This window comes from Neolamprologus multifasciatus, chromosome 10 (genome assembly GCF_963576455.1).
Source record: "Neolamprologus multifasciatus chromosome 10, fNeoMul1.2, whole genome shotgun sequence".
NCBI classification, from domain to species: domain Eukaryota; kingdom Metazoa; phylum Chordata; class Actinopteri; order Cichliformes; family Cichlidae; genus Neolamprologus; species Neolamprologus multifasciatus.
This window is the reverse complement of record NC_140448.1, coordinates 593,601-621,119: the sequence shown is the minus strand read 5'-3', so window position 1 is coordinate 621,119 and position 27,519 is coordinate 593,601. Positions and strand designations below refer to the sequence as shown.

The following is a 27,519-nucleotide window of genomic DNA, read 5'->3' as shown; positions in this document are numbered from 1 at the left end:
GTCCGGCCGGGTCAAGTCAAACGATGATTTAATGAACACACGCGTGGGAGATGGACACCATACAACAGACAGCATCAGATCTCGAAATGGTGGAGCATTGATCAAACTCTTATAGCCTCTAGTGGCCCCCACCTAATCATAAAAGCCTAAACATTCACATTCTTTCTCTCACACAGCGCCTAAGCTACAACCTTGGCTCCCTGTTTATCTGCTCCTGCTGATGGGGCAGTATGCTCTGTTCTCTTCTAATCAGACAAATGAGACGATGACTTTCTGTGAACAATATTTTCTTATAACTCAGCAGTATAATGCATCATAAAACAATATCATTCATTCACAATAAATCAACAGTCTAATATAATGCAAATCAGTTTACCAAATGTAATAGTTATCACCTTCTTCTAATTCAGGAGCATAATGCAAACTAAAACTACATAATAATTCACAATCTTTAATTAGGGGTCTAACATGGCATAAAATAATATCATAATCCGACACTTTCCTTTTTGCTAAAGCATATAGTTAGGGCTGGACCAGGTGACCCTGAATCCTCCCTTAGTTATGCTGCAATAGATGTAGGCTGCCGGGGGATTCCCATGATGCATTGAGTTTTTCCTTTCCAGTCACCTTTCTCACTCACTATGTGTTAACAGACCTCTCTGCATTGAATCATATCTGTTATTAACCTCTGTCTCTCTTCCACAGCATGTCTTTTATCCTGTCTTCCTTCTCTCACCCCAACCGGTCGCAGCAGATGGCCGCCCCTCCCTGAGCCTGGTTCTGCCGGAGGTTTCTTCCTGTTAAAAGGGAGTTTTTCCTTCCCACTGTCGCCAAAGTGCTTGCTCATAGGGGGTCATATGATTGTTGGGTTTTTCTCTGTATCTATGAAGCGCCTTGAGGCGACATTTGTTGTGATTTGGCGCTATATAAATAAAATTGAATTGAATTGAATTGAAGTGAGGTGCTCACCTAGCTGTGTGGGATCACTCTCATTAAGATGGCAGCTGGCACAGCAGTTCTCCGCCCGATCACTACAACCTCCGTGATAACACTGTCTCATTTTCATGCCTAAACTAGTTTTTCTTTGTGAGTTTTCCAGTCATTTGATCCCCTCAGTTCCTGCATGCATTTTTGGATTTATACAGGAACCACTCAGTCACATAGGTGCTGTTAGTTCTTTCTTTCTATTACAATGTTATTCCTGTGATTTCCTTAGAGCACCCACAGCAAAGATTACATATTTTTATATTGGATTAATTTTGCTACTTTCTTTTTAATGCTATTATGCACATTATGCTATCATAAAATCTTGTAATGTAACTTTAGCTTTGTCCCAAAACCTAGACTGCATCCTTCGGAGGCTGCATTTGTAGACCGATTACATCACAGCCAGGCGACGAAGGCTGTCCCAATTCTAAGGCTGCTCCAAACGCGGCTGACAAATGCGTCCTTCATTTCCCCGAATTTGAAGGATGGGTCAGGTGTATCCATGGCCCAACCTTTCCCAGAATTCATAGCGTGGCCCAGCCAATTCCAGTTTCCAACATGGCAGCATCTACTTAGTTTTAATATTATTCTTTCTGGGTCACAAAATAAACTTTTAAGATATTTTCAGCCGAAAATGTAGCTGTGTGAACTTCAAATACCTGCTCGGTTTATCAAGACATCACATGTTTGCAAAAGGGCTCCGACGTTTTCGGAGACGTATGTTACCCACCAGCAAACATTTTGCGAGATTCATCTTCATTTTTTTTCTCCCATGTTCTTTGCGGGGCTCCGTACAGAATAGACAAGCCTGCATGAAATCAACTTCATTAAGTAAAAACGATAAAAAGCCCTCAGATGGCTCCAATCCAAGAACATCAGACACTTACCTATTTTATTATACCAGCAATCACCTTAGAGGTGACAATGGCTGTCATTGTTGAAAATTCAAGGAAATCAACAGATTCCCATTGAAATAAATATTCCAAAATGAACTTCTATTAGTGTTTGCTGTTAACCCTCTCAGGCTCAAATTAAACTTTTTGTTGCTAATGCACAACCAAGTCCTGCAGTGGTACTTCTGAGTTAAAAAAACCTCATAAAACATGTATGTGGGGTAATCAGGTTGTTAGTTTTTAACTGTTGCAAATCTGCAACGCCTGCCTCGAGAGCGTTAAAACAGAAAATAGAAATAAAAAACCTAACACTACTACTTAAATAATTTTTCCAATAAGGAATGGCTTGTTTGCATTAAAGGCCTTTATCAGCCCCTGCTGGTATAATACATCTTATGAGCTTTTTAACTGTGTCAGAACATTCCTGTCCAAAGGGGCAGCAGTTGGAATTGATCTTGGGACCACCTACTCCTGTGCTGGTGTATTCCAACATGGCATAGTTGAAATCCTTGACAATGATCAGAGCAACAAGACTACATACAGCTATGTGGCCTTTACAGGTACTGAGAGGCTGATTGAAGATTTGGTAAGGTCACATCAAGGTGGATTTATATGGATTTTGAATTATTAATTCTTCCAAATGACAAAGATGAAGGAGATTGCTATCCAGAGTACATCAAAGTGTCTACTTAAAACAGTTTTTTTCTCTTTTTTCAGTCTGTGTCAATTGCTGTAATGTTGTGCACAGTACCTGAATACTATAAGGACTCTCAACGTCAAGCAACAAAAGATGATGGAACTATGTTTGACCTAAATGTTTAGAGAACAATGACTATAGAAAACATGGACGACCTAACAGCTCCCCAATAATAAAGCCAAAATATCTCTATCTCTACCTGGTGCCTGGGGGCGGTATAGATTATAAACTCGGTGTTAGGATGCCTGGGTCATTGACCCAGGGTTTTGAGTTTATTATATTATTTATCATTTCTAGTCTTTGGTTTCTTTGTTAGAGTTCTGTCTTATGGTTTATGTCTCTGTGTAATCCTTAGTTGCTGTCTCCCCTGTCTGCTATATGCCCGTGTCCAGTCAGTGTCTGTGTCTGCCCTGGTCCCACGTCTCTGTTCCCTCTGTTGTAGTGCCTGCCTGTGAGTCTGTGTCTGTAAGTTCAGTCTGTGTTATGTTTCCTGTTTTACTTTGAAAGTCCGTGTCTCATGTAAATGCGTCTGGTTTGCTTCCTTTGTCTCGTTAGGCCTGATTTGCCCCAGCTGTGTTTCCCTCCTGTTGCCCATTCCCTGATTGCTCCCTCTATGTATTTAAGCCCTGTGTTTCAGTTTGTTGGTGTTGTGATCTACCCTCATCTTGCTGTGTGTTCTGGCTGCTTAATCTTATTTTGTATTCGTAGTTTTGTTACCCTTTTGAGTTCAGCATTAAAGCTGTTTTGAGTTCACGTTTCATTTCCGTGAGTCTCCATTTTGGGTCCACCATTCCTGCCTGCACACAGCCGTCACATGACAGAAGATTGTGACCAGAACATGGACCCCGCAGACCTTTTCACTTCGGAGTCAGACGCTGAGATAGAAAGGCTGGTTAAATTGCTGGACCGCATATCCCAGTCCGACAGCCTACGGGACTGAGCACAGTGAAAGCAATGGTGAAAATCAGCCCCCAGCTTCAGCAGTTTGCTTCGGATGCCAATCTGGGCAGCACCATCACTGCATGGAGGGAGCAGGTCAGGGCACGTGAGCTTGCCCTCTCTCTCACCACGCCAATGCAGCAGCGGTCTGAGCTCGCCGTAAAGCAGCTTCCGCAGCGGTCACCACAGCAGGACAGAGTTTCCGCACCTCTGCCACGGACTTTCTCTCCCTCCCCACACCAGCGGGGATCTCGTTCACCTATCCATTCGCCTGCCTTTTTCCTAGCGGCTATGTGGTCGGAGGATCAGGAGGAGGTCTCCATTTCTTCACTGGTTCCTGTTCCTTCATCCCGAAGGAAACGGCGCTGTCGCCACCGCCACTCCACTCCTCAGTCATCTGTTGTGCAACCTGGTCCTGCTGGAGGGTCCGAGGGGCCCGTCCGGCCTTCATCTGTTGTTCTGATATCTCTCTCTCTCTCTCTCTCTCTCTCTCTCTCTCTCTCTCTCTCTCTCTCTCTCTCTCTCTCTCTCTCTCTCTCTCTCTCTCTCTCTCTCTCTATGCAGGGTCAACTTAGAGTACAGTATCTTGGCCAGGTCATTGTGGATGATTGCGGTCCTGAATACTTCAGGGAGAGCAGTGTTGACATCCATCACACCTCCAGCAGGACTGGAGGTCATTGTAGATGGATAGCAAACTGAAAGTTCTTTCCTCCAGTGGCGCTGAGGGTAAAGAGCTGATGTAAAACCTGTGATGCAGTGGGTCAGACTGTCAATGTCCTCTCCATGTGGACTGCAGTCTGTGGTTTCAAAGGGGTTCTTTATCCTCTGTTTGGAGGGGGTGGCCCAAGATAAGATTCATGCTGAGTTTCTCAAGTCTTTGGATGTTGTGGGGGTACAGGGTGCGCCAAGGTACTGGAGGAGAGTGTTAGCATTCTAAAAAATTTTGTTGGTGGTAGATACTATGAGGAAAGGGTTCACTAATTTGATTATCAGGTTGTTCATTTTTGTCTTTTGAACTTTGATGTTGTGTTTTGCACCTCAAGGTTACACAGTGTACTTCATTTAGTGGCATTTATATTAAGCTTTTCTAGTCAGACCAGGAGCAATTTGGAGTTCACTACTGTGCTCAAGAACAAACTAAATGTAGCTGTTGAATCCAATCCTCTTTCTCAGTTCTTATTTTTCAGCTTTGCCATTTCTTTCCTCAAATCCTCTCCTTGCACTAGAGATCTCAGTGGAGGGTGAGACAAGTTGAGGCTACTTTAAATTAAATAAAATTAATAAATAACATTTAATTAAATTCACAGCATAGTAAACTCACAAGGAGCAAATCATTTTTCTTTGAACTTGTACTTGTTGATATCAAAAATAAGCTCAGGTGCTTCTTGTGTATTCTGAGCAGGCTCGTGTTGGTTTCATTGTGTTATTAGCAGCAACTGTGACCTGTTTTGTTTAACTGCATGTAAGTAATCACATCTGTGCTGTACTTGAATCTAATCTGGCCAACTGTGGTTAGTGTTATGCATCACCATTTTATTTTATTTTTTTATTGATTATTTTAAATTGAGTTTAAATTGTTTGTATTTTACTGTTCTTTTTGGGTTTTTTTTTTTTTTTTTTTTTTTTTTTTTTACTATTATTATTTTATTGTTCTATTACAAATATTAGTAATATAAATTACTAATCTCACTAAACCTCACCTTTTGTAAGGTGAAAGTAAAATGTGTACAAGCTGTGCAAAAAAAAAAAAAAAAAAAAAAAGACGTTCACACTTTAACAAGTCAGACTTAAGTTCCCTACGAAGAAATCAGAGACAAATGAAACACTATATTAAAACATAACAGACAGGTCCAGTGAATTAAGACATTCAGTGTAAGGCCTGATTCTAATGGAATTTATTCTCTTCATTCTCCAGTGCTGGTGCAAAAATTAAGAATTTGGCAAAGTAAACCATTGAACATGAGGGGGTTCACTAACCCCTAACCCTTCCTACTTTGAATTCATTTTTGTGTGATTTGGTGTTTATGCAGTATCTCAGAATGAAAAAAATAACTGTAAATTCAGACATGTCAGATTATGCTGAAAAGAATTTTACCAAACAAGGGAAGGTAAATAGTTTTTAATGGTAAAATGAAAAGTAGTCAAAAATGGCCAGTTGTACCCTGGGCTCCATTACCTTTGCATTGGTGAAAAATATGCTGATGACAGTGCAGATTTCTGACACTTTGTGTAAATTTAAGTATGTAACCATCTGATTTTTTCTAATGAAAAATAGTGTGAAGCTGAAATTAAACTTGTATTTCTAACTGACTGACCTCGTGTTGTGTAGCTGTCTGTAATATACTTATTGGGCTATACATTTTTAGGCAAGGCAAGTTTATTTATATAGCACAATTCAACAACAAGGTAATTCAAAGTGCTTTACAGAGACATTAAAAAACAAAAACAATTAAAAAGCATGATTTAAAATTGATTAAAACAGTAAATTAACAGTAGATAAAATCAGAACAGTAGATAAAATCAGTAGTTAAAATGTAAGTTTTGAAATTTAAGCTTACAAGTGTGGATTTGGTGTTTTATTCAAATGCAGCTGAGAATAGGTGAGTCTTCAACCAGGATTTAAATAAACTGAGTGTTTCAGCTGATCGGAGGCTTTCTGGGAGTTTGTTCCAGATATATGGAGCATAAAAGCTGAATGCAGCTTCTCTGTGTCTGGTTCTGACCCTGGGAACTGATAAAAAACCGGATCCAGATGACCTGAGGGATCTGGAAAGTTCATACTGGGTCAGGAGGTCACTGATGTATTTTGGTCCTAAACCATTCAGAGCTTTATAGACCAGCATCAGAACTTTAAAGTCTATCCTCTGATGGACAGGCAGCCAGTGTAAAGACCTCAGGTGGTCCACTTCTTTGGTCTTAGTGAGGACTCGAGCAGCAGAGTTCTGAATGAGCTGTAGTTGTCTGACTGATTTTTTGGTTAGACCTGTAAAGATGCTGTTACAGTAATCAAGCCTACTAGAGATGAATGCATGGACTAGTTTTTCCAGGTCCTGTTGAGACATCAGATCTTTTATCCTTGATGTGATAGTAAGCTGATTTTGTTATTGTCTTAATGTGTTTTTCTAAGTTTAGGTCTGCATCCATCACTACGCCCAAATTTCTCGCCTTGTTTGTGGTTTTTAGGTGTATAGATTGAAGTTCTCTGGTGACCTGTAATCGTTTTTCTTTGGCACCAAAGACTATTACTTCAGGGTTTTTTTATGTAACATAAACGTTTAATTATGTGGTCAAAAGAAAATGAGAAAGTTACATACAGTGTTTATTGCTGCATTTGATGTATTTCAACCATATTAAATACATATTACAAAATGTAATGCCTGCTTATGTGTAAAACAATGGCCTTTATCTTACCGTGCCATTACACAAGTAAATAACATAGCTCTTTCCTGCTTTTTGCGCCCCCTTCTCTTATGGGTTTTGCTCACGAGAGCCTTTTCTGTGGCTCGGGATTACTTTTGCCGGCTCAGGCAGTTTCTCCGTCGCGTTGACTAAATCCCCAACACAGCACAGCTCAAAATACCGCCTCCTGCACAGTCTCCTATTTATAGCATGGCTATGTAAATCTAAGCGTGCCGATCCTTCTTTAGGATTGGGCCATTGCTCATCCGAGGACCTGCATTGCTAAAGGATGTGGTGTGCCATTGGTTCGTGGAGTTCAGTTCCTTTCGTCCAATCGGAGAACGCTTTCTGGTTTATAGCGCTATATTCACGAATGCATTACGTAAAGCTCTAAGGGCGTCATTGTAAGGTTGTTATACTGTTTCCACGTCGTCAATAGCCACATTATCAAGGATGTCTGGCAGAGGAAAGACCGGAGGCAAAGCCCGAGCAAAGGCCAAGTCCCGCTCCTCTCGAGCCGGACTCCAGTTCCCGGTGGGTCGAGTCCACAGGCTGCTGCGCAAAGGAAACTACGCGGAGCGGGTCGGCGCCGGGGCTCCCGTGTACCTTGCGGCCGTGCTGGAGTATCTGACTGCTGAGATCCTGGAGCTCGCAGGGAATGCGGCCAGGGACAACAAGAAGACCAGAATCATTCCCCGGCACCTCCAGCTGGCAGTACGAAACGACGAGGAGCTCAACAAGCTGCTGGGGGGAGTGACCATCGCCCAAGGAGGAGTGCTGCCCAACATTCAGGCTGTCCTCCTTCCCAAGAAGACGGAGAAACCGACCAAGAGCAAGTAAAAAACAGACAAAACAAACTGCCTAGAGGTCTGGATTCAGCCGGGACAAAAGGTTCCCCGTGGGGCCTGCCACTTTTTTTTTTAATATATATTTTTTTTGATAAACAACCTTTCAAACGGGGATGGTGTTGCTGTTTCTGCGTTATAACTTACAGTATCGGGACATTTTTATTGACTGTTGCGTTTTTTGGCTCTGGAAAATGGAGGCACTCTGCGGGCTGGGTGGTGATGACGGCCGTAGGGGGGAAAAAAATCCATTCTTAGAGTGGACCAAGTATGGGCCGGAACATGTTTTAGTTTCGCAATGCTGCTACGTGCAAATGTGTTTTATTGTTTATGTCATGGTGTTTCAATAAAGAAATCTGTTAAGTCTTTATTTTTGTTGTTTTGCTGTTCGTCTCTTCGATGGAACAAACAAACGACAGCTGAGCAGAAATGGCCTCTCTGGCTGTGGTGTTGTGTTCACGGGTACTGAGTATTTTTCTCTCTCTCTTTATTTAGATTCTTCCTTTCACAAAAGGGATTGGCCTTCAGTGGAACAATGCGAGGTGTTTACAAGATTTCACATTGACTCATATGTCAAAGTAGGTTGCTGTGAATTTGAGTTCACATTACTGTAATAAACTAAAAATTCTGTTCTTTTATGATTATGAACATTTTCTCCCGATTTAAACGGAAGATGTAAATTTCTTGACCCTCGTGTGCTTGAAGTCCTCGTGTGTATGCTGTTGTTCATAAACGCATTAACAAATACATATAGTACACTTGGACTTTGTGCCAGTGTTAGTTCTGGAAGGGCCATTTGAATTAAAAGTGAATGCATTTTCTCAATAATACGTACAATATTTTCAATGTTTGATTTTAAAATAACCAAAAATGAGAATCAGAAGGATCCTGTAGTTAGCCATATGCTGTTTACAAACGCTTGGCACGGAGTTTTTAGCTGTTTCATTGCAGCAGGGTATATGTTAACTGTTATTTGACTCAATATTATTGTCATTAGTATTCATGGAAAACATTTAATGTTATTACCAACATATTCCACTTAAGCTTACAAATATAATGAATGTTTATTACACAAACACAAATTAAAAAATGAAACCTGCGGAAACACCTGCCTTTGTCATAATTTAATCTTCAGGGTCCAAACATTTCATAAACTGCACATATAGATGTTTTCTTTGTGGTGAGTCATATATTACACGTTCAATACAACAGCCAACCAACATAGTGTGTTGGAAAATGGTTACAGTTACATGCTGACAACAACACTACTGTGACTGATATTGACATACCAGCAATATTTGATGGTTTCCTAAATATGCCATAAGCCACAGATATGCATAATTCAAGAAAATAAGAGACCACCAGAATTTTCTGTCTGCATATTCTTTTAACAGATAACCATAAATATTAAAATGAATTGAAGTGAAAACCACGAACAAACACAATATTAATTTATGAGCTTTTAATTAGTTCCATATCCATTCATATCTGCTTGGCTCTCTTCCAGTCAGCTGATGACCTCATTGCCCTTGTCTAAGATCTTCTGCTTGTCAGCTGAAGCGCAACAAAGATTGTGTCTCGCGACACAGGATGTGATGTGAAAATCGCTACGTGACACAAGAGCATAAAACCAGCCTTGGAGTGGGTACGGCAGTGTACTCTGGGCATTGGTCTGAAGTGTAAGACTTTCTATGTGGTTTTGACAAATCAGAGCCACAAACCTGACCTGTAGTCTGTTTCCCACCTGATAAAGATCCTGGAGAGAATTATCCTCAGACACCTCCAACCTCTGGTGAATTTCATTTACTGTCCTGGTATTTGTGTGGGTCATACTTTGTGGAAAAAACAACAAAAAATGGCATTGCACAAAGTGTGGAACTGGAACAAAAAAACTGCCCTGGGATTTCTGGCCACCAGGGGTGATTTATATATATTCTTAAACCCCTCAGCCAGCCTCAGTTCTTAATGTAATAATCCTAATGACAGGAGGATTCATGTCACCTTTCACTTTGTTTCAGTTTTTGAATGAGCAGCCTCAATAATTACAAACCAAGCCACTTTTAAAATCTTTTCCTTAATTTAGTTGTAAAGGTACACACAGTATGGTAAATCAGGGACTATGCAGTTCAACCCCAGTTCAGCCTTACTAAGACACTTACAAAAACTGAGGAACATATACATTACTCTTCAAAGTGTCTTAAAATTACAAACAAAAATATTTTTATTAACAGTTTAGGAATACAGGAATCGTTTCCATCTCCCATTCCAAATTTTATTCTTGGTTCCACCCTGATTTCTTTTGCATTATTCAGAGTACAGAGAAGATATAGCAGACCCAAACCCCTTACCCCTGTGTTCTAACAGGAAAAATGGTGCAAACATGTACACCACACTGTTATGTCCCAGTAAACAAAAAACTAAACACTTCCACTAGCAGCTTATATGAAGACTCTGAAAGCACTCAGTGTGACTGGCATCATAAAACAACATTGAAGCACTTGTCAAAAGCTTTATTAGCATCAGTAGAAAACGTCTTTGAAATCCAGCCATATCACGACAGCAGGAGGCAGATGCGTGAACTCACTGTTGAACTGTTAAATCATCACCATTTGGGAGCTCAGTATTTATCTTGTTTTGTCTGCACACACGGGGGCAGTCCACTATCAAAACTAAGGGCCACATAAAGGACACTACCATGTGAATATCTGTAAGTGCTGCTGGTGGATAACATGTTAATGTTGGAACATTTACCAATAAATAAAATGTCCATTGAGTAGCAGAATTTTAGGAAAAATGTTTAAAAAAAAAGAAAAAGAAAAAAAGAAATATAAGCGAGTTGTCCCTGAAGGGCAGGATCCCACCCTCTGCACATTACACTGGATGTTTCTGATAACATTGGCTTCAGAATTTTAGCTGAAAAACATAGGGGCTTCCTCTACATTATGTGTAGTTAAAGTTTCAATAAATTAACACGTTTTTCATTCCTATAGTTTTACATATGCTTAATATACTAGATGACACTTTTGACAGCAATTTAAAGGGCCAAAGGAATTATGGGTTGGTGTAAAAACAAGAACACTGTATCCGCTGTGACTGTAACCAAAACTGTTAAGTGCTGCACTAACTTGGTTTGTATATCCACCAACTTAAAACATCAAATATTGTTATTAAATTTATTGTAAACTAGCCAAACAGCTCCCTCTGGATTAGCATTGATAAGATAATGGTGGTGGATGGTGGTGGAAAAGGCATTTTGTCAGGAAGAATGCAGTCTGGGGCTTGATTCATGTGAAACTACTTCTCATGTATAGAATCCATGAAGATGAAACACTCAAGTGGAGACAAGGAGCAGAAAAATGTCCAGTTCCTATTCACCGTGTGTCCAGAGGTTCAACAAATGAGTCAACGAGACAAAAAGAAAAAAAAAAAAAAAAAAAAAAAAAAAAACAGTCTGAGAAGCTGAACATTTAGACACTGTCAATAAATATTTTTTCTTCTACAGTTCCAGCTGTTATAATTCATCCTCTATGTGGTTTTCAGGTTGGGTTCTCTCCAGTTTTTCTGGAAAAAAGGACAGAGATCGGAACCATAAATATGCAAAGCAGTAAAAGCTCCACTATGACTATGTTCTCTCTGCAAGCTGCAGATACAGTGGTGAGTGAGTGAAATTATATTTTTAGGTGTTGAAGTCTGCCGGAGGTGTCTCAAGCCAGTCGATAGATATAGTCTCACCAGCGGGTCCTACTCGGGAGACGCCCACCTCAGCTTGGTTCTTGGTCAAAGTTTGTATACATGTGGTCACAGGTGGATCATTAGTTAATCAACTACATTTGATTAGGAGGATCTGACTGCTACTTTGGCTTCCAGTTTCTATGGAAGCAGTAAGATTGTCTAACCATTAATTGGCTCCATTAACTAACACTAATTAACAGGTGTGGTGTACAAACCTGTAGTTGCGGATTCTTCTTTAGGTTGTGATTGGCTGTCGATAGTACTCTCAGTGGATGGGGTTTCATCAGATGGTATCTCTTCTGAACTTCCTGTATCTAAATTTAAGAAAAAAAAAGATATATTGAAGTTCTTTTAATACACTTCTAATTAGTTTATCAGAATAATGGAGAAAGAATGTGTGTTTTTCTGTTTGACCCACCACTCTTGGTGTCTGTGCTTTCCTCTATAGGAGGGCTGACATTTTCTTCAGCTGTGCTGTTAGCCTTGCTGCTTTTATCTGTGCTTGTACTGTTTTTGGCTTTGGGTTTAGGCTTGGCAAACTTGGCCTTGTTAAACAAGTAGTTGACCTCTCGCTCAAGAAGAGTCCGTTTGGACTCGATGTCTTTGGACAACAAGACCGGTCGCTCTTTTGGAGAGCGTTTCTCCTGCTCTGCTGTCGTCTCGTTCTTCCACACCTAAAGTAAGCAGAGATGACTTCACACACGAAGCTCAGTTATAAACATTGCGACAAATTCAGCCCATGTGAACAGGCATGTAAAGCCTGGGCGAGAAACCCTGGATTTCTCTCAAGAGGAAAGGCCTTTCAGATACACAGGCTTTCAGGCAAGAAAAAGCTTGTCACCACCTACCATTGTTTCACTGATGACTTTTTCTAGCATGTTTAGCTCGACGTCAGTAAAGATCTGATCATCTTCTGGGATCAGCCTCGCACTCCTTTAAGAGAACAAAAACTCAGTCAACGACTGGCTCATGACTAACTTTACATTTCCTTCCTTCTAACCACTTACTTTAAGAAGAAACTGGAGCTATTGAGCAGGCTTTCCAGGCGGGCCAGGTGCTCCGGCCACTTGCGCCGTTCGTCAACCCTGAAAAACATGTCCTTGCACAGGCTCTTCAGCTGAAAGAGTTTTTCTCTCAGCTGTTTGGTGGTGGCAGCATAGCCATCCTCATCCATCCACTCAGACACCTCTTTCAGCTTGGCTGAGATCTGTTCCTGCTCCTCCTCGGTTACCACCTGCTGGTAATCCTCCTGGTACAGCTTGTCCTGGAAAAAGAGCATACTGAACCTTACATGGGGAAAAATAATTAAATTTCTTATTTTGTTGTATATTTGTTTTTAACTTTGAAATTTTCACTCTAGTCCTAGTTCCCGGTTGCTTCAGAGCAGGGGTGTCAAACGTACAGCCCGGGTGCCACATAGTTTCATATGTCAGTTATTAATCGCTGGTATACAAGTCTTTAGGTCTGCTGAGAATCCATGCAGGTGGGGGTGGGACTTTATTTTGATGGACACACCATGTGCCCAGTCACACTCAAAGTCAGACTGGGATCATACCATTATGTGAAAGAAGGAGGGGCAGACATTCTGAAGACAGCAAGTATAGTAGTACCAGGTACACAGAGAGACGGGGAGCCAGATTTAAATGCAAGCGCGTTGGGAAAAAGTGAAGAAACAAGCAAAAACATAAAATTAGCAGCATCTGGTTGCATGTCAATGATACCGAGTGCCTGAGTGTCTAAGTGAGTCTTCATAGGCCTGAATGTGCGCTTGAAGTTATTTGGAATTCCTAACTTGCGTGATCTGTGCTCACCGCACACAGACACAAATGGACTTTCATAATGATTAAAACTTCCCATATGGCCATTCACACTAAACAAAGTAATTGAACAATAAACAATTAACTTATATTAATTGTTTAACTCTCTATATATTTAAATATAGACGTGTGGTATCCACAGAAACTTCAGAATCTCAGCAACAAAACCATTTCAACAACCACCAAACAGGTGAAACAGCAAACGATTAAAGAGCAGGAGATTCCATAAAAAGACGTAAACACGAAGCACATGTCTGTTTACCGGTGCTGTAAGCTGACATCTCACAGATTCTGAAACTGCAGGTTTCATTATTCTTAGACCAAACTTCACTGAACCAGCAGCAAAGAAAGACCTGAGGATTCCAATTTGGCATAATTTGTGAAACACTGCTTGCAAAAGCTATGTCTCTAATAAAACCTTTCTAACTGTGTGAAAAACAGACTATAGAAATTTCAAGGTTTTTTTTTTTTTTTTCCACAACTACAGTTTCAAAAAAACAAAAAACAAAACAAAACAAAGCTGGGCAGCCTCTGGGCAGTGAGCTACCAGAACTTTTTCATGCTGGCAGATTTCTTCCTTTGTCACAGCAGCTTTTTCTTCATTATGCAGAAAAACAATTAAACATGTAACTTCTTTACACTGACAGTGACGAGAGTTTCACTGGTCCGGCCTGCTTAAGATCAAAGTGAGCTACATGTGGCCCACCATGTAAAATGAGTCTGACACCCATGCATTAGGGTTAATACAGAAACTTGAAACAAACTCTTGTGTACATTCATGCATGTGTCTGTTTTCTCACTTAATGCTTTATTTTTAAGAGTGCCTGTTCCTTGTGCTTTACTTTTAGTTTTCCTTCCCTGTCAGCCATATGTCCCTCTCCCCCGCTGTCACACGTTCTATGTATTTAGAGTCTTGTCCTTTGTCTGAATGCCAGTTCATGTGGACCCACTGTGTTGTTTCTATAGATTATAATTCTGTCTGCCTGTGTTCGTGTCCTGTATTTGAGCTCTCACTCCTCACACTCCACCTAATGACTGTACACCCTGCCCAGAATGGAACCAGTGGACGCAGCATCCGAGGAGTTTCAAAATCAGTTCCTCATTCTTCTGGGATGGTGGCTATGTTCCTTCTGCATGGGCTGCAAGGAAGAAGTGGGGCAAAGAATTAGCATCCTGCTACGCTCCTGCCCCCAGCAGTTATTGCCAAAATGGTAAGAGGAATTTGTCTTCATTCTTTTATCCCTGTTGCTGTAAGAGCGGCCCTGCACTCAAGCTTTGCCATTGTCAGCCATCACCTTCACATCTCAAAAGACACAACAGCACTCTGCTTGGCATCTTAAAACCCATCTATATGCTTTATCATGACACCGTCTTAGTCTATTACTTCTTTTTTTTTTAGTTTTTGTTTACCTTATGTTTTTATTTTGTTGTAAGGTGACCTTGAGGTTAATAAGGCTGCCACAAACGATTAGTTGACTAGTCGCCTTATTTTTGCGATTTGTCGACTAATCAGATAATCAATTGGACATAAAACGTACAGCTTATTGCACCAGCAGCATCTGCTCTTATATAACTATCATCAGCTTACAGCGTGAAGTGTTTAAGGTATGTGCTAACTAAAAATAAAGACAAGATGATAGTTTATTAAACTTTTAATGAAATTTGCAGTGGAATTTAATAAACTCAGCTGTCTGCTCCTTGCTATCTAAAATATAACAGGACACTGGAGTAAATTCTCTTCCATCTCACATTTCTTTTTAATCGCTTTTCTGTTTGACATTTATTCAGCTGTGTGAAAACTATAACTTTAATCTCAGCCAAACCAATTTACTCAGGAACAAATAAAACACTGAAAAAAAGCCAAACAATAACATTTATTTAGGTGACTTATATATCATGTTTAACCTGTTTAGCAAAAGACCGCGGGGGTCTGAAAATTATGTGCCGCTGTTCTCGCCGGCTCTAGCGAGCCTTGACTCCGTTGGAGGAGTCTACGAATTTGGACAGCCTTCGTCGCATCGCTGTGACGTAATAGGCCTTGGGAGGATGCAGCTTATAAATTTGGACACCCCTACTGTGTCCAAATTTAGGGGCCACATCCTTCGGCTTCAAACGAGACATCACATATTTGCAAAAATGTTCCGACATTTTTGGAGATGTCTGTTACCCACCAGCTCAATAGCTAGCCGGGGCGAGAACAGCGGACTCCCGGCACATCGTTTTCAAACTCCCCGCGGTCTTTCGCTACTCAGGTTAAACATGAAATATAAGTCACTTAGATAACCTAAAAATGTTATTGTTTGGCTTTTTTCAATGTTTTATTTGTTTGTGAGTAAATCGGTTTGGCTGAGATTACAGCTGAACAAACGTTAAACGGAAAACTGATTAAACAGAAGTGTGAGATGATCGAGAATTTACGCAAATGTCCTGTTATATTTTAGATAGCAAGGAGCAGACGGCTGAGTTTATTAACCCTTTAAAGCCGGTCGGAGCGGGCACACTCCGTTTTGCATAACTATTTTTAAATCCCGGTAGCTCTGCAACCACGTAAGCTAGCACAATAATTGTTTTTGCATATGAAACCGGAGGAGTTGCACTTACATCTTATGCCTTATGCTTGTCCTCGGTCACAGTTTCCTTCCACATATAGCTTTGCAAAAACTGCATAAAAAGCACTTGCAGCCAGAGATGGGCAGTAACGCGTTACTTGTAACAAGTTACTGTAATCCGATTACTTTGAGTAACGAGTAAAGTAAGGGATTACTATTGCAAAAGCGGTAATTAGATTACTGTTACTTTCCCGTAAGCACGCTGCGTTACTGCGTTACTAAAACCGTGATTTTCTTGTGAGAGTGTCTCACGACAATGACGTAAGCGAGTGCGACGTTCGTGGCAACAGCTGTGTGCAGATCAACAATGGATAATATATAGAGTGCGGGAGAGAGTATGAGCGTGCAGCGTTTAAAGCGTGGAAGTACTGACCTTACTTTGAGTTTGATTCCATAAAAAGTGACAAAAACATTAGCGTCCGCTGATCACTGCGTGGGAAGAAAACTTCTTTTTACAGCGAAAAAAAACCCCATAACTTCCGAGCAAGCACCGAGTGCGCTACGACGTAATGTGAAATTCAGAGAGAAACTCGCGGATTCCTCACCTGACCGCTGCGGCACACCTGCACCAGGGCAAACCTCCGCCTACGCCACTCCTGCTTTATAGGTGAGAATAGAGCAACAGAACCGCTAGTCTTTGATTTTATTTATTTTCTGCTCTGTTTTACTTGCATTTATTTGAAAGACTGAGTGTAAACACAAAAAATATTTTATTCTATGTGCTGGAATTTGCAGAAAATAGGTTTAAAGATTAAACAAATTTCTTCCAGTCAGAGAATGTTGCATATAATAAAATTTTTGCTTGATGCATAAAGTTAAAAGATTAAAACTAATAAAACAAGTTTTAAAATGAGACATTTCCATTTCATTACATTTTGTCTGATGAATTATGCAGAAAAAGTAGAATTGGGCTGCAAGATCTATTGCTTTATCACCTCTCCAGGTTGTAAATCGTGTTTTTAAAAAGTAACTAAGTAATTAATTACTTAATTAATTAATTAATTAATTAATTAATTAATTAATTAATTAATTAATTAATTAATTAATTAATTAAAAATAAGTAATCCGTAAAGTAACGGGATTACTTTTTGGGGGAAGTAATAAGTAATTAGTTACTGATTACTTTTTTCAAGTAACTTGACCAACACTGCTTGCAGCAACAAAAACATAATATTCCAGAAACACTCTCTGCCGATCCGATCAGCTGTTTGTAACACTTCCTACGTCCATCAGCGCGAACTATCGCATGTCCGCCATGTCCTGCCCGAAACCAGAAGTGACATCATTTTGTGGAAATGTAGTTTTTTACCATCGGGGCCTTATGAGCCTATACTGATGTTTTTAAAAATTATGTTTGACTTTATGACTTTCTGTGTCGTTCCTGGGATGCTTAGGACTCATATTGCACTGCTGGAAATAGTTTATTTTGATGCATATGCTGTTTTTTTTGCAAATTTGCACTATAATATTTATTTTCGTTTTTCCTGCAGTGTATAAAAATTGGTGTATTTCAAAAATAAAACTATGAAGACACTCAAAATAAATTTCCTGTGGTGGGAAACTATTTTGTGCAACTTTTTTGTATTTACAGTTTTGAGGGATAAGCCTCTTAAATTTCTCTAACTAGAAATATATGTTAAAAAAACCAAAACAATTTTACATTTTTTTGTAGTTTATGTAATTACTATGCACTTAATGCAGACATATTATTAAAATTTGGGCTATAATGGTTGCATTGATGTATATCAACTTGAAATGCTCCCAAAAATGGCACTACAACATGTAAAAATATAATATAAGCTCTGGCGGACTTGGTTCTATGGTAGGTCTTAAAGGGTTAAGCTCCACCGAGACAGCTGGTGACGCATATCTGAAGGCTAGTAGTGGTGGGCGCCGGATTGATCCAAATATCGATACCAAGTCGGCATAGGTGTCAGATCAATACTAGCCCGTTGATTCTTTACTTTAAGTTCCGCTCTTGTTTGTAATGCTGTTGTTTCGGCAAAGACAAAACAGCCAGGTCGCCGGACTCGCCGCTTCTGTGTCAGCACAGAGCAGGCACTCTTTGCTAGCCCTCCCCTCTCTTATGTTTAGATGTTGCGCCGTCACGTGACGTGACTTATTTCTTTAAAAAAAAAAGATGATATTCATTTTCTATTTATTACAAACTTTGGTTAAAACCCAGGACATAATTAGGACACAGTTCCTTCTAGTTTTTCATGTGTCTGAATGAACACACAAACTCCTTGGACCACTGTGAGCAACAGCAGACGTGTGCACTGTGGTCATGCCAGCATCAAATCCATCCAAGTTGCATGGTTTATTAAAATAATCAAATTACAGCATTTATGTTAGACTACTTTTAATTAACTGCTTTATCCCACACTAATTCACTAACAGTTCCTCACCACAGCCCTTTACCACAGTCACTCAGTCGTGGCCTTCTTTCAAACTAGGCTCCGGTAATTAGAACAGGTTTTCTGCGTCCTGGCTGCTTACAACTCACCAGCCTCAGAGTTTCATAGCCACACCCCTGCACTCAAACCCTGCCTATCAACAAGCCATTCACCTCACCACTAACCAGCTCTTCACCACCACTGCTGCCTGCCTCCCAGTCTAGAGAGTGATGTTCTCAACAGCAGAAGCAAAACCATCAGCCCATGAACTACAACATCACTTCCAGTGAGCTTTCTTCAGCCCTTCCGGACTTAGCTCAGTATCAGAAGGTCGAAAAGCTAACAGGCTTTCAGCCTCCATGTCGCCATTCCCTAACACAAAAAAGTTTGGAATCAAAGTTGCTGGGTGATGGCCAGGGAGAGGGAGGGCTGGGGCATTTCTGTGTGAATGTCAGATAGAAAAAACTTGCAGTAAATAAATAAACATAAACAGGTACACACAGGATGTTCGTGTTGTTTACCTGTGTCTCAAATATAAAAGCTTCCAAGCTGTTGAGTGTTTTCTCTCGTTCCTGTTTGGCCAGATCTCGGTCTGTCAAATCCTGCAGTCTGAAATCACACAAAGACTCCTTTAGCTGAGAAAACCAGGAAACCAAAACAGAAAATAAATGAAAATCAAGCTGTACTTTTTCTTAGAGGATGTCAGGTCATCGGCCGTGGGATCAACAAGGTCATTGATACGGAGTTCCAGTGTGATTTCTTCAGAGATTTTGCTCTTTTTCTGAGGTCTGGCCTTCTTCTCCACCTCAGTGTTTACAGATTTGTCTCCATCTTTTTCCTCCTTTGCCGGGAGACAGATGGGTAATATCAATAACAGCTTTGTGAAGGCTAATCTCTCATGAATATACATTTTCACCAAACACTACACAAAATTTTAAAAAGGTGCACAGGCAGAGAAATGTCAGCATTTGAATTCGGACCGAGGCATTTCACAGAGTATTATAAATGAAGCTCTTACCTTGGCCTCGGTCGTGCTTCCTGCCTCTTTGGCTTTTTCTTGGTTTTTGTCTTCACTTGAATTTTTCTCTGAATCACTGGGTTTCTCGTTGGTAGCCTTGTCTTTGTGATTCTCATCCTTGCTGTCCTCATCCTTGCTGTCCTTCCCAGATTCTGGAGCTACTTCCTCCTCATCCTAGGCACAACAAATCAAGAGCCAATGCCATGCCGACCCTTTGCTCAGTCTTGGACAACCATTTATGTTCTTTATATAATGGTAAAGTTAAATCACACTTGGCAAGAATGTATTAAAATTCCTAGACCAGCATGTATTGCTTTTGATAGGTGACGTTACCTGAACAGGTTCTGTTACATTTGGAGCAGGTTCTGACGATCCTCCTCCAAACAAAGTGGAAATGGTGTTACCGAGTTCTGGAAGACAGCAAATTGTTCCCTCAGTTAAATACGACAACTCACACGCTCTACAATATAGGCCTTCACAAAAGTACATACGATGTCAAATCAATCAAAACGAGCAGAACTTCCTTTGTGCTGCATAACAGAAGTAGTGAAACATAAGTGAGTGGGAAAAAAGGAGTTAATGATGGACAAGAGCAGTGAGTCGCCAAGGAACAAGGGTTCTCATCTACAGGTGTTTGCAGTTATTCTATAACAGACTTTAGGTCATTCAATAAAAGTAAACATATTAATTTTTTATCTTAACATCAAAAATATTTAAGATGATCAACTTTTTAATTAAAAATGACCTGGCTGCTGGAGTGCATAAACTCCTCTGCTATGACTGCAACTGATAAAGCTGGTCTTAGAGCTAATAATTTTGAACAGTTACTGTTACTGACACCAAAGGAGTCCGAGTTGTGAGTAAATACTAGCTATCACATTAGCATAATGAGCAAATAAGGCAGGAAGCAGAAAGTAAAGGGCACAGAGCCTTAATCAACTTATATGCTAAACATCAGCAAGAATCCAACAATTTAACTTCTCTATCAAGCTACATTTTGCTACTTTGTAGTAGAGAGCTTTTTATGTAACAGTGTCAGATGCTTGTGTCAGCTTTAACTGGATGTCAGGCTGCAGTCAAAGTTTCATCACAAGATATCAGTCTGGGGTTAGTCCCCTCATGTTAGCAGTATGAGTTGAGAATGGATTCAAGCACTGGCTCATGTTTGCAAGAAACCTACTAGTTAATGTTGATTCCTCCTCTTTCTCCTCTACCACGGTCTCAAAGACAGACTCCACCTGTGTATGAAAATGACATTTTTTTAAACATTGTTTTGCTTAAATATCACACAAAGGTGTTTGAAAAGTTTTTCCATTAACACTAAAAGCTGTTATGTGAGCATGGAACATCAATCCTCCCATGTTTGGATTTCACATTTGGAGTCCAATGTTTTGGCTTGAAATTCATCAATCCTAATTACCAACATTACAGCCAAAGATTAAAAAAAGGAAATCCACATGCACAGTTATCTTCTTTTAATAGTAGTTGCAAATGATAGTACAGTAGGGAAATGCTTTGTTGAAACTCTGCCAGGAGGAGAAGGCAGAACTTGAATCAGTGACTGTCGTGAGGCAGCTCATGTTAGTTTAACTGACCCGGTCTAGCAGGAGCACTCCACTTTCATCCATGTTGAAGTGGGCTTTAATTCCTTTCGACTCTGCATCTGCATGCTTCTGAAAACTACTCCCCACTCCAGACAGCTTGACTGTGGTCAGGTTCAGAGAGCCGAACACACTGTGACACACGAGCAAGAAGCACACAGCTTTGCCTTACACTTACATCCAATTAAAGCGTGAGGGCAAATACATTTAAATATTTTCTTTTTATGGGGTTTTGCCATAAACTGTTAAAATGAACCTCATTTCATAGTATTTTTCAAAGAGTTCCAACCTGAGGTCTTCCTGACTGAGGAAGCTGAGGTCACCGTAGTTGATGTTGAAAACAAAGTCATCGTTGTAACGGTTGAATGTAATGACCTTGCGCTGGGGGTAGGTTGCCATCCTCTGGAACAGGATGCGTTTGTTATGTTTCAAGGTTTTGACACCTTCCTCCTCCTCCACCTCCCGGGTAAACTCCACCTAATACAATGACATGTCACGCAGTCAGTCACGCAGTCAGTGTTGACATGGATTTTACTCTGGATTTCCCATTACTCTAATCAGACTAATCAAAGCTCAGTTAAGTATGATTGTACTCATGATGCACTCAGTTTGAGGCAGCAGAGGACCTGAATGCTGACCTGAATGGGGAAAACAGCTGCATCTCGAACCAAGAAAGGTTTGACCTTAAAAGCTTTGCTCAGGGCAGCGGCCTGGTACACTGCACCCATGGCTGCTGCCTCATCTGCATTGATGTTCTTCCCCAGTTCCTCTCTGCACGTAGAGAAAACAAACTTAGTATAGTTTGGAAAATTTAAATTGTGAGAATGATGGAAACATCTCTATGGACAACACTTACTTGCCCACAGCTTTAAGGAGCACTTCTTGAACCTTTGGCACACGAGTGGAGCCTCCTACTAAAATCACCTGCTCAATATCCTCCTGTTGTCACAAACATAAAACGTCTAATAGTCTGGTGATGACAGAACTTCTAATTCTGTTGTTGTATCCCATGTTTGGAGCCAAATCCGCCCACATCTTGTCACGTTGAGCATACTGACCAGTTTCATCTCTGCAGCAGTCAGGGCATCCTGCACTGGCCGAGGCACTCTTTCAAACAGATCGGCACACAGTTCTTCAAACTCACTCCTGGTCACCTTAGCTTTGAAGTCAATGTCATCCATCAAACCTTCCACCTGGGTAATTTGAAAAAAGAAAAAAGATAAAGTAAGAAAGTGCAAGATTTCTGCGAGTTTAAGAGTGCAGTGTGGATTTCAGATTTTGAGATTCTGGCAAAGCATTTTCATGTGTTGCAGTTTATCACAGTGACTTTAGCTACAACATAGACCATTACAATGACATACGCAACCGGTAAGACGGAGTGAGTGCTTCAAGTTCCTCTCTCTGGACTCACCTGGGCCATGAAGTCTATGTTTGCACTCAGCACAGTCTTGAGCCTCTGAGCTTCTTTGAGAAGCTTGGCCATAGCCCGGTGATTTTCCCGCACATCTTTCTTGCTCTTCTTCTGCTCATTGAACAGTCTGGCCAGGTGGTCACGAAGTCGCAGGTCCATCTCAAAGCCCCCCAAGCCCCGATCAAACCTTAAATTAGAACACATTTGCACACTTTAGTCTGGATGTAAAGTGGGCAGTTATTTTATAGAGCAAATTACAATTTAATAGTTTTAATACTGACCAACAAATACAAAACCCTTTCTAGTTAGTAACAGCTACAACATGATAAACAAACAAACGCATGAAGCACCAGCTCCCTGTATTCCAACTCCTGCCACTGCGGTGTCAGAGAACTTCTGCAGATGGCAGATATACTGGAAATCAGAGGCGTACAATGGAAACAGTACTGTCCTGTTTCCATGCAGCAGATAAGTAACAGCCATACCTACTCTATACTTCGACACCAAACTCGCTCATCTATGTCTTTTTGGACTTTGTAAGGTAAAAGCCTTACAATATCACAGAAAAACTGAACAATCAGACAAATCCCTGTGAGCAAGCACTTTAGCGTCATGGGGAAGGAAAAACTTCCCACTGATGCCAAATAAACAGGTGGTTATTAACGTTAAGTGGAAGTAAAATGATCAGAAGTATGAATGCAGTATTTCATATACAGTATACAGTCAAAAACTATACCCAGATAGCTTACTGGACTGTACATAGAACGTGTATCTTTGTTAAGATAATAAAATAAGAGGCAAGTTTTGTGTCTGCATTTGGCATTCTTGTTATAGCTGCAACTTAGACTGTGATCAGGCTTATAGAATAAGAGAGCCAACAAAAAATATTTTGTAATCTCTGAATTACATTTTAAGCAGGTAGTTTATAACACAGTTTAACATCCTTTGAACAAACAAACTAGTGAGTAAGATGACCACTGTACATTTTATACATATCCCTGTACATTTTGTACGCATCTCCGTACAATTTTTGTTACCTGTACATACGAACTTCAGTTGCTTATGTATAGAGGACCATTTTGTGTCTTCTTTTTATATTTTACATTCCCCTTGCTATAAGAGCTGTGTAACACCAAAATTTCTTATCCGTGGGATAATAAAGGTTTATTCTATTCTACTCTAGTTCCAAACTCCTTTAGTTTAGGTATATCCAAGTTTTTTTCTTATTCGACCATTATCAGAATCAACTCTAATAGCTGCTTCTCTGTCAGTGGCAGTGCCACTGCATGGATCAATGAACTCACCCAACACCTCGGATCTGTAACTGGGGCTGAGTCCCGGACTCCTTGGTTTTGACAGTCTGATAGGTAACGATTGTGGCAGTGGTGCTGCCAGAGCCCATATCATAAAACATCACATGCTGGAAGGGAACGAGATCAGGCTTTCAGCAGTTTGTAATCACTCATCACATTTTTAAACAACATCAAATATCACCTCTGATCAATCAGCCCTGTAGTCAGACTTTTTCTGAGATTAATAAAATTTTATGAAATAAATGAAATCAAATCAAATGGAAAGGGAATTTTCCAGACTGCAAGTTGTCATAAAATTGGAGATGTTGCTAAATCTAGTGTACCTGAAAGTTAAAGCATGAGAGACGAATCTGACATATTCACGACACAATACAAGCTCCAATCTGAGGAACAAGGATCTTTCTGCAAGTGAGGAAAACTCCAATTGCTGAATGTAGGAAGATCTACTCGAAGAGTAGTTGTTGATTATGATTGCTTATTTGCAGTGTCCGCAGAGATCGCCAGTAGGATGAGAGTTAATGTGTGTATTTGGGTATAAAGCTTGAACCTTTACCTTAGCTGTGCTGTCAATATCTTTCCTCCTGAAGACCCCATAGTTTAAGGCCACAGCCGTGTTGTCATTGATGAGCTGAAGGACCTTTAGACCTGCAATGTGTGCAGCATGCAGGACTGCCCTGCGCTCTGCCTGGTTGAAGAAGGCTGGGACAGTGATCACTGCATCTTTGATTGTCTGTTCTGTGAATTGAAGAGAATGGGGTTTTTTTGGGGTTCTTTTATATGTCCTGAACATATGTGAACATGCCTCACAATGATACATCATCTGCGTCAAGCAAACTAACCTGCAAAGTCCTGAGCCAGTCCACGAGAGTAATTAAGGACCATCCCCAAGAGCTCCTCTGGTGTGTACTGCATTTCTCTGACAGAAACATAATGCACTTAGGTGAGCCTGACTAGGAGAGTGTTGCGTTTCTGGTAATGACCGATTAATAACGTCGGTAAAATTCTGGACTGATGTGTTAGGCCAGGGGTGTGCAACTCCAGGCCTCAAGGGCCGGTGTCCCTGCAGGTTTTAGATGTGTCCTTGAACCAACACAGCTGATTTAAATGGCTAAATTAGCTTCTCAACATGTCCTGAAGTTCTCCAGAGGCCTGGTAATGAACTAATCATGTGATTCAGGTGTGTTGATCCAAGGTGAGATCTAAAACCTGCAGGACACCGGCCCTCGAGGCCTGGAATTGCCCACCCCTGTGTTAGGCAGAACTCTCAGCAACAAAACACAAAATCGGGTAATAATTTCTGGAGGAATGGCATTGACCAGGGAAATTCCAGAGATCCAAGAATCAATGTCAAAGCTGTGAAGCCACTCTGGTAGCACACAATAACACACTTTTGGTGTTTACTTTACATCTGTTCCTAGTGTATACAGATTTTGTAATATGAATATGCGTGAATGTGTAGTGAATAAATAAAAACAAGGTAGCACATAAAGAGGCTCACTCTGAGTTTTTAAAGTGGACAGTGCCTCTCACTGGGTCCTCCTGCAGATGGTGTTCAGGAAAACGTTTCTGGTAGAGTGCCACCTGGAGGTTCTCATGCTTTTTACCCAGGAGGCTTTGGAGATGTCTATAAACACTTTTGGGGTTCTTGACAGACTGAAATGCGGTACAAAGCATGGAAACATTAACAGCATACATGGCAATATCTGAATATGCAGTTGTGATTTAGCTGATCAAGTCAATTCTGGAAATTTTAGAAGAAGTCTTACTACTCCCATTGCACTGTCTCCAAAAAGTCTCTCATTCTCCTTGAGACATACAACTGTGGGTGTTTTCCTCCTCGACTCCCTGATGGAAAAGACAATATATACAATGGTAGCAATGCATGCTTTTCTTCTATTTTTGAGCATGTACAAGAAATAAGGAACGCAATGGTGCCATTTTCTCTATTTGGGAATGTGCTCTCACTTGTTTAGAACAATCTCCATTGGCACGCCAGGTTTAACTATTGCTATTTTCATCCACTCGCTGCCCAGGTCAACTGACATGACAGCCACGGTCACTGGAGACAAAAAGATCAATTGTTTAGTAAAGCAGGCAGACAGCTAACACCTACCTACAGTGTACTTTTTCTATTCCACTGCATGTGTTCATCAATGAGACCATATTTCAAACTGTGCTGCTTTTACCAGTAACCTATGGTTAGTGTTAACCGTAAGTACCAGAAGAAAAGTCAAGCTAAATTATTATGTTACCTATGTGAGAAGGGAACATTGCCAGAACAAGACAGAAGAGAGCAGCCGGCACCAGCTTTCTACTCTCCATGACGAGCTGTAAAATCAGAAAAGGGAAACATTTTAGTAAAAAAATAAAGGCATTAGCAGAACTGATATATACCCTAGCTGGTCCTAACAAGTATCCTCACATAAGCTTTAAGATGTTCTTTTGCTCATTTATCCTATACTTTTCTTGAACGTTTTTCAAGTGTAGAGTATATGTCTTGATAAAACAGACTTGTTTTATCTGCTGCGTGTCGGTTTTTAAACAACTGTCCAAAAAAGTTTTAATGTGTCATCGCCAGGTGATGACCTTGGCTTAAGGATATGAAAAACATGTATTGCACCTGATTCCACCCACTTAGGCATAGACTATTCTGAACACGTGGCATTAATAGCATTATCAAACATAGTGTGCTGAAGCCACAGCTTCAGATCCACACCGAGTACCTGCACAATGCTTTTGTTAAAGGGAGAAAACAAAAAGGAACACGAATAGAAACTTCTAGTACCCATCGAGATATGACACATGAATGAAAAACGGATGTACACCAGAAAGCCTTACTTTTTCATTTTATTACATATTAATACGCCACCACTTTTTTAGCTTTTCCAAACCTCTATATGTGCTGGCTAACGATAAGATGACCAACACGCTCATGACCATTACAGAGTCAGGTGAGATACACACCAGTAAACGGTCTACTCAAGTACAGCTGGACCAGAAGTGTACGCTCTAAACAAAAGTACCGATACGCTGATACAAAGACCACTAACAGAAGTTGAAGACTACAGTTAGCTAGTATACTGTCTGCAAAACCAACACTATAAAAGCATACATTTATCGATATAATGCTACCGCGCTAGCATTTAATCAGTCTTCAGTCGGCACAAATAAAAGTGAAAGGCACCAACATACTGTGCTTTTCCAGGCGGGTTCTGAGGTTAGTTTCTCGGTTGGTATCTTTATTCAGAGCTTCTTTGTTGTCTCACTCGGTAGTTTTGGTTCCCCTTATCACCGGCTTGTTCTCAGTTGTCGGGCCCGGAACGCGGCGTCACCTCATTGGATCCACTGAAGCCGCGACCGGGAGAAAAACTGTGGTCAAGTTACTTAAAACCAAGTATACTGTAACCGGTTACCTTTTGGGATGAAAACCAATCGAAGACTGACGGTAAAGCGACCGAGCGCAAGTTATTAGTTTTTCCCCACAGTTGATTGAATTGGAAATAAAGAACACATTTATATTTATATATTAAAATTGTTATCATTGACATTTTCTAATTTCGCAGGGGGGTCGTATAAAGTTGGTGTTATTGATTAAAGGAGCTGAACTAGTTATGTGCTCTTGTTATGAAGGAGACACCTCTAAGCTTCCGGTAATTACTTTCCACCGTCTTGACGACTGGTCCCACTGTAACGCTAGAGCCTGCCCACCGTGTTCCACGCACTGCTTAGTGATTGGTCCACGCGAAATCCTGAACCCAAATCTCGATCCCATTGCTACACGTCAAGATAGTGGGCGTATCCGGAATGACGCAATTTCCAGGTAAAGCGTGAGCACGCCACGTGCCTCCATGGAATAAACTGT

General features: G+C 40.6%; 2 protein-coding genes across 2 annotated transcripts; one reads left to right on the top strand and one right to left on the bottom strand.

Moving 5' to 3' along the window:
* Positions 1 to 7,368: 7,368 nt before the first annotated feature.
* Positions 7,369 to 8,130, top strand: h2ax1 (H2A.X variant histone family member 1). The gene has a single exon (XM_085173874.1). The coding sequence runs from the start codon at positions 7,369 to 7,371 to the stop codon at positions 7,753 to 7,755; it is 387 nt and encodes a 128-aa protein (XP_085030000.1). The 3' UTR covers positions 7,756 to 8,130.
* Positions 8,131 to 10,255: 2,125 nt separating this feature from the next.
* On the bottom strand, positions 10,256 to 27,085 carry hyou1 (hypoxia up-regulated 1). Its single transcript, XM_085173827.1, has 24 exons — positions 26,850 to 27,085; positions 25,910 to 25,985; positions 25,623 to 25,716; positions 25,424 to 25,502; positions 25,156 to 25,310; positions 24,497 to 24,573; positions 24,211 to 24,392; positions 23,649 to 23,764; positions 22,345 to 22,531; positions 21,992 to 22,126; positions 21,790 to 21,872; positions 21,572 to 21,704; positions 21,223 to 21,410; positions 20,928 to 21,066; positions 20,513 to 20,570; positions 19,666 to 19,742; positions 19,333 to 19,506; positions 19,001 to 19,155; positions 18,836 to 18,923; positions 12,500 to 12,756; positions 12,341 to 12,425; positions 11,911 to 12,166; positions 11,708 to 11,806; positions 10,256 to 11,321 (listed from the first exon to the last, which is right to left on the bottom strand). Exons 2-24 carry the CDS (start codon positions 25,977 to 25,979, stop codon positions 11,272 to 11,274), a joined length of 2,937 nt encoding a protein of 978 aa, XP_085029953.1. The 5' UTR covers positions 25,980 to 25,985; positions 26,850 to 27,085; the 3' UTR covers positions 10,256 to 11,271.
* Positions 27,086 to 27,519: the final 434 nt, after the last annotated feature.